Source organism: Nanorana parkeri, unplaced genomic scaffold (genome assembly GCF_000935625.1).
Source record: "Nanorana parkeri isolate BGI_ZX_2015 unplaced genomic scaffold, ASM93562v1 scaffold560, whole genome shotgun sequence".
In the NCBI taxonomy this organism is placed as follows: Eukaryota; Metazoa; Chordata; class Amphibia; order Anura; family Dicroglossidae; genus Nanorana; species Nanorana parkeri.
In genome coordinates, this window is record NW_017306828.1 from 12 (window position 1) to 7,945 (window position 7,934).

The 7,934-nt window shown below is 47.0% G+C and overlaps 1 protein-coding gene across 1 annotated transcript; it reads left to right on the forward strand.

The window, feature by feature from the left end:
* Positions 1-4,820: 4,820 nt before the first annotated feature.
* Positions 4,821-6,435, forward strand: BORCS5 (BLOC-1 related complex subunit 5; the record flags this gene model as incomplete). The annotated part of the gene is made up of 2 exons (XM_018562079.1): positions 4,821-5,010; positions 6,169-6,435. Coding segments are annotated over 2 exons (421 nt in total), but the record flags the coding sequence as incomplete, so codon positions are not given.
* Between the last annotated feature and the right edge of the window lie 1,499 nt (positions 6,436-7,934).

Genomic DNA, 7,934 nt, shown 5'->3' on the forward strand with positions numbered 1-7,934 from the left:
TCTCTCTCTTCTCTGTGCCCTCTCTCTCTCCAATAAAGTTAGTCATTAGTACCTTTTTCAGCAATAAGAAATAAAGTTGAAAGCTGTGTCTTTCCTCATGAAAGTTTTTGATGATTTCAGAATGCAGCCTGTGCTGTTTGAATGGATTTTTTAAATATCAAATCTTTTTGCAGCTTGATCAATTCAAAGTATTCCATCAGTCGTGATGAAAGGACAGCCGAAGCGTTTCATGTCAGAGGCATCCTAATCTGTCCTTTTATGAATACGTCTCCCTGTCATGTATAAAGCTTTCGTGTTCACAGTTCCTCCCCCGAAGGACAGCTAATCTCTGAGGATGCAGCTTGTTCGTCCTCCGGGGGTCCGCCGGCCGCAGACCTTTGCTGTCTCACGTGGAGAAAGTTCTGATGAAACAACACAGACACTTTATAAAATGTGATGACCCAACTCAATGTCCTTCATCTCCTGCGTACCAAATGCTGATTTCAGCTTTCACCCCCGTTAATGTCACGATTTCCTAATGATCCTCTGCCACACATTAATGCTGAACTCTGGGCAGACGGATGCAATACATGTATGGGAGCTGGCAGGGCGAGACACCTTATTTTTTTTTCTGCTGCAGTTCAGTGACGCTTACAGGTCATTTTCCTACCCTAACCTGCGACTCCACAGTAAAAGGAGATGCATCAGACCAATGAGCTCATCTCTTTGTCACTTTGCTCTGTCCCCCTATCAGCATGTCTCTTATTAGCACATGAGCACTGCAGCACATCTCATTGGCTTCTTGTGCTGGTTCTCCCTCCCCCACTCTGAGATTTGCTGTGCAGGGATTGCAAGAGGCTGATACCAGCACAGGTGTTGTAAAAGACAACTAAAGTCTCCCGTATGACATAAAAAACAATCACCAAATCAATTTACTATGTGATGCACACGCCTGATAAAGTAAACAAAAAAAACTTCCTTTACCTTCTTGAATGAGCCAAATCCTCCTTTATTTGTGTCTTACACGCTTCCCCTCTCACACTGCAGCTCACAGTGGGAGCGCTTCAACAGAGAAAGTGCTGTCAATCCAGAATGCAGAGGGCTGGACCGGGTGCATCCAGCTGCTTATTCACAAGTACAATCAACATTGACAATGCTGATAGCCATGCTTCCTGTAACATCTTCTTATCTCACGCAGGCACAGCCTGAAGACTCTGCTCTGAATTCAGGAGCAGTGCAGCATTGTTGCCACCCCCTCACAGGAAGCTGCATTGTGTGATAAAAGAAAACTGTATGTGCCGATGAACTTAACTGAATGAATTGATTAATAATAACATAGACACGTCAGGTGTACAATGCTGTGATTGTGAAACACTTACACTTGCAGAACATTCACTTCCTGCTTTGAAAGGGCAAAATGACTTCAGTTTGCCAAAGCAATGCACACTGGGATTGCCTTGTCATCAGCAGAGCATTGCTGGAAAATCTCATCTGTAAGATCTGAGGGAAGGGCATTTTCCTCCCCTGAGATGATGTGCATGGTCACATGTCCTAGTCACAGTAATCTAGGAAGTAATAGGAGAGCTAGTAATCTGCCCTTAGCAAACATGGCCACTGTCAGAAGACTGGAAGAAAAGAGAAATAAGCAATGCAAAGAATACAAAGCCGGCAATCATCTAGAAGTATGTGTTTGTAGATTGTCATTAGTAAACATTTCTAAAGGTGTGTTTGTTGTTATTTTGAGGATTTGGGTAAAGGTCCGCTTTAAGTGTTGCAGCACTTTTATTTTTGTTTATGAGAGGCCATACTTCAACTTTTTATTGCCCTCTTGCTCATATCAGAGCTCTCCAGTAGTCTCTGGATAGCAGCTGCAAAAACGTTTGAAGGTAAAATTGGTTCCTAAACAGTCTCTAGAATTCATGAAAGTGTTGCATCGTGCAGCCGCACAACAAATGTTGCTGCTTGCCCCAGGTTCATCTACATGTTGGAAATGGGTAAATTAATTTGGTTCACGCACAGCCATTGGCAGCTGTAGTGTCCATATGCTGTCAATCACAAGGGAGCCAGTCCCTCGGAGTTCAGGTCCCCTCCACTGTCTGCATTATTGGTTGGTTATCCATCCATCAGCCATCTTCGGCCCCATTCAGCTCCAAAAGGTGTGGGGCATGCTGGCTGACATTACTACCCAAATATAGCCATGACCATATTCGGCCATGACCGTATTTGGGTCATGTCAGCCAGCATCCCCGGCCCCATCCTTTACATTCAGCTACTGGCTGGGGAGTCTCCCTGGCAGCAGCTGACTGGGGTCCGGGATGTGGAAATATTACTACAACACCTTTTTATGACCACTTCCCAGCACATACATGCCCCACTCTGAGCACTGGCGCATCTCTGTATGCCAGATCAGAGTTGGCCCTAATTGCCGCCAATTTCCTAACCTGTAAACCCGGCGATAATTCTTTTTTTTTTTACTTATCACAGACATAGTGACAGGTCCTTAAATTGGTGGTAATGAGAGCTACCTGAATCTGTCACATGTTGGAACTGCAAATGAAAATGTCACATTAATTAGATACAGGGAGGGGAATTTATCAAAATTGGAGCAGACAAAATCGGGAGCAGCCGTGCATGGCAACCAATCGGCTTCTCTCTCATCTTCAAATCTTAACTGAACAAACTTGAAGGGAGAAGCTGATTGGTTGCCATAGGCAACTGCTCCAGATTTTGTCTGCTCCAGCCCCCCCCCCCCCAAATAAAGCACGGGTGGGCAAACTCTGGCCCTCCAGCTGCGATTTAAACTACCAGTCCCATCATGCATCTGCCTCTGGCAGTCAGGGACTTACACTTCCTAATGGGATTTGTATTTGCTCCACAGCTGGAGGGCCGGAGTTTGCCTTCCCCTGTTTTAAAGGAACTCTCCCGACAATAAAAGTATCCAACATGCTTTGTTGAATTCCCCACAATGTGTCTGGATAGATTGAGACCATCCTTTCTTTCCTGATTGACTGGAACTATTCTATATACTATACTATAAATAATTCCAGCCAACGGGGAAAGGATGAAGGGGGCACAAGAAAGTAAAGTGGGTTTGTACACAGAGTATCCCAGCTGCTATCTTTGCCACCAGAGAGGGAGACAACATCCTCTGCACAGTTGCTGTTAGATGGGACAGGGGATATCATGGCAGATCTTGCCCAGAGTTTGGATTTAATTCCTAATTATGAACGTCATCCTTATCATTTATAAAATGTTCTAGGCGACCGCGGCGTCAATGTCGCAGGAAAAATGATGTAGGTGGCCGCGGCGTCAATGTCGCAGGAAAAACGATCTGTTACAACATAAAAGACGCCAAAACCTGCAGCCAGATTTTTGGGCTGAATAGAAGGGAAGCTCAGCCGGGAGACACGGTGGTGAGATATGCAGCAAAAATCTTAGCGTGCAGAAATTCCCATGAAATCGGTCTTTTCCTGACCGCCAATGACGCCATTGTGTTTTGTGTCGCCCTGATGTAAATAAGCCCGGGGCCTGACAATAACGAGTGCCGGGGGGAGGGGGAAGCTGATCTTTCTATGACATCAGCCGATAAGAATGGAGTGAGGTCAGCCCTGGCTGCAGATCGGGTCCCTGCCTGCTTAACCCCTCGCTGTCACATCTCCCTGCAATCCCAAACGTCTCCCTTTCTGGTCTGTGCATGAGAAGGGTCTGGACATCTGATACCCAGAAATCTCCCATTCACGGACCTGGATGTAAAATCCTTCTATCTGTACACAGAGGGAGACATGAGGCATTCTGTGCACATTACTGGGAAGTCCTTAGAGGAGAATCATCACATTGGCGTGATGTGGAAATTCCAAATGAAAGGAAATGGAAACCCTAAATTGAACGATGTTTAGTTGGCTAAAGTACTGAGTATCGTAAACAATTGCCTTTTTTTCTGCATCCTTCACTGTATCTGAGTGCTGCTATCTCCTGCACTGGGGGCAAAAGTTTTGATGAACAGATGTAAGTCCTAACTGGGTGGCATTTAGTTTGCTTTGTATACTGTGTATCATAAACAATTGTCACTGTTCTTTTTTAATAAAATCTTGTAGTCACCCTTTGTTACATCTCAGCGCTGCTGCCGCCTCTTTGCAGACACTTCCTGTCTACATGCACTCCAATGATGGCTGCATGGGATTTCTCAGGGCAGGTTTCCTGATGGTGACAACAGTGAACTATGGCTGCGTAATGTGTGCTGAAACAGCCACTTGTAGTCCTGAAGCCCATGTGACAGGGTGACAATGCAGCACAATTGGAACACAGGACAGAGTGTTGTCACCCTATAACAGGATGTGCCTGAACAAGGACCTTCATGGCAGGATCACAGGGGGTTATTTTAATGGAAGATCCATGACAATAACTAGCATTTTAAACCTATATGAGATTGTAATGATTGGCTATACATCTGATTTATATAAAAACACACACTCTGGCTGGCGTCCCGCCCAGCCCCTGGCAATCATTGGCGTCACTGGTTGCTTGGAGCTGAGCAGGATGGTCTGGCTGGCGTCCCGCCCAGCTCCTGGCAACCAGTGACACTCTCACTATTTGCCAGATGATGCAAAGGCCACACCACTGCCTTGAGAGCCCCCCCCTCCCCTTACAGCGTGCATCACACACACACGCCACCCGGTGAGGTCATTTACTTCATTCATCCAATCGTGTACAATACAAACTATTCCCGTTTCTGTAAATCTCCTTTTGCGCACTCTGTCGGGTATTCAAAGCTTCAATTATGACATTTCTTTGTTTTTATTTTAAAACGGAATCGGATATAGAATCGATTTCTTGCATTCTAGCCTCGCTCACCTCTCCTCCGTCTTTCTCGCAGGTCTACTGAGCGGTCAGACCTCCCCACCCAACGTCCGCCTGGAGCGTCTCGACTCCCCGCAGGTGCTGCAGCTGTGTGTGCGTTACCAGGATCACCTTCACCAGTGCGCTGAGGCGGTGGCTTTCGACCAGAACGCGCTGGTGAAACGTATAAAGGAGGTGAGCGGTACGAGTGGTGAAGAGTGCAGGAGGGCGAATACAACTGATACAAGGGAAGGTATTACCCTGTTTCCCCGAAAATAAGACCTACCCTGAAATTAAGACCTGGTACCATTTGTGGGAATTGCTCAAATATAAGACCTACCCCGAAAAAAAGACCTAGTTGTGACCGATCCCTGGGCCGGTGGTGGCATAAGGGGGAACTTGAAGAGCCGCGGGAGAGAATCAGCGGTGCCAATGAAGCCAGCACTAGAGGAAACGAGGCGGCATCGGATGGAGCAGAGCCGCATAAGCCGAGGCTTCCTCTATAGCGCCGTCTCCTGTCACAGGCGGAGTCATACCAAATGCACTCCGCCTGTGAGGAATCGATAGTGAAAGCGCACTTCGCTCATTCTGGTTACCAAATTGCTCTTGGAAACGGATAGCACCCCTGATTGCCCTGATCACCATATTCTTAACTTTGCCATTTTGGATTATTTAATTTGATTTGCATTAACTTTGGATTGTTGTACATTAAAAAAAATAAAATAAGGCCTAGTGTGTTTTTTGAGCCACAAAAAATATAAGACAGTGTCATATTTTCGGGGTGCTGATCCCATTCACCCAGTGCTGATCTGTAGATATGTATTCCATGCGGGCAACACACTCGTATTTGTCAAGTCGCTGTCGTTTCTTATACTACATGTGACGGCAGTCTTTGCATTGAACTCATCATATGGGAGCGCATGAATGTTCTCTTCAGGGCAGAGCTCAGGCAGGACCACAACAACAGCGCTGTGAAGAGGCCTGTCACTGCCCAGACTCCTTGTGCCAGTCATTGGGCAGAGGCGGTAATGGGAAGGACGGCCAGAGTACATAGTCATTTGCTTCATCCACCACCAGCAGCAGAATATTGATGGCCTATGTGAGTTTCTTTACGCAGGCAGCCATAGCGGCGGCCTCTATAAAGATTAAGTGCAGAGACAGTGACGGGATGAGGATGACGGCTTGGAGTCTGCACCTTTTTAAAAGCAAGTCAGCAAAAGCAGCTCAGATCTTACTGTGCTCATAGGTCCCCTTTTAAATTGCGCCTCATTGAATTTTGGGGGTCGGGCATCTGCTGATGGAACTTTTAGTGCATATTATAACTGTATCCATCTTCTCTTGCTCACGTTGCAGATGGACGCCTCCGTGGACACCCTGTACAGCTACATGCAGGAACGCCAGAAGCGCTTCGCCAAGTACGCCGAGCAGATCCAGAAGGTGAACGAGATGTCGGCCATTTTGAGACGGATTCAGATGGGGATTGATCAGACAGTGCCGCTGATGGAGAAGCTTAACGCCATGCTGCCCGAGGGCGAGCGGCTGGAGCCATTCTGTATGAGTCCAGACAGGGAGCATAAACCTTAAAGGGTCGCAACTGTTTATCACGCCAGAGGAAAGCGAGTGAGGTCATTGCTGGGTGACGGGCAGACTGAACTCTCACCCGGCTGTTAGATCCTCCTAAGAAGACGCAAACTTGAAGACGCAGAATCACCGGCCGGCACTACTACTATGAACTTCTAGGCCTTAAAAGTGCTGCACATGTGTTGGGCAGTTGGACTAAACAGTGCAAGACATAAGTAGGACCTTTGTACCTGTCTGAAAGAGGTTCTAAAGGGGTCCTGGAACTATAAATATTGGAGCTGCCTGTGTCTGGGGCTGTCATCCTGAGAGTATAAATATTGGAGCTGCCTGTCATCCTGATACAGATGATCATCCTTATCCTGGGTGTATAAAATTATTGGAAATGCCATCCTGACTTCACTATTTAGTGGGTCACTGATCTGGGCAAGTATGCAGAATGGGAGCTCAGACTTTCATACTTCACTGGCTGCATGCTTGTTCCAGTACAGTGATTGGCTAGTTAATGGAGGTGGCTGGATGATGGCAATCTCACCAGCCAAGCGTCATTGCTTGCTGGTCTCTTGGTGGCCTTTGTCTTGGGCTAAATACTATTTCTGCACTGGAGTAAAGCCGTCTGATCTACACAGTTCTGTTGTAAATCCCCCCCAGTCCTTTCCCAGAGACCCCAGCAGCTGGTATCGATGGGCTGAGAAATATACGCAGCCCATAGACGGGATGACTCTATGTCCAATGTGACGTTCAGTTGTGATAATCAGTTGATTGCAGTCCATTAAAGTAGACTTCTGGGGGGAAATGTATTAACCCTTGCAGTGGAGCTGCTCCCACAACACGCACTGCAAGGGTTAACTGCTCATTTTTGTCTAAGGAGGTGGCCGGCTGTGACGGCGCTCCCTCCAGTCTGTCTCCTATTCCGCTGCAGCGATGGTATGTCCCTCATTGTCCTCACATCCTATACAGTGTGTATAAAATGTGATGTCAGGGACCTTAAACAGCTGCAGCGGAAGGGGAGAGAGGCTCCAGGAACCAGTCTAAGAGCCAGCCAGCTCCGAGGATCGGATATTATTGTATAGACATGGGCAGCAGGAATATCTTATGGGATGACATAGACATGGGCAGCAGGAATATCTTATGGGAGGACATAGGCAGCAGGAATATCTTATGGGATGACATAGACATGGGCAGCAGGAATATCTTATGGGATGACATAGACATGGGCAGCAGATATATTGTGGCATCTGCTGCATCCCATCAGATCGGAATGACAAACGCATTTGCAGAATATAATTTGTCAGTTGGAGATGATTTGCATATTTTGCAATGTGGTTGCATGTTTGGGGACGGTCTGCAGGTCTTTGTTTATTCGGCACAACAAAAAACAAGTCCCCTGGCACAGCCAGCCAAATCTCTGGAAGCCCCTCAGTTGACCTTCGAACTCCCATTTGGCTCCTGAAGTCCAAGCTCCTCTGTGTTGTATAATTAATGACGGGGAAGCTGCCACATGATCTGCTCTACATATTACCGAGGGGGGAGGGCGATTG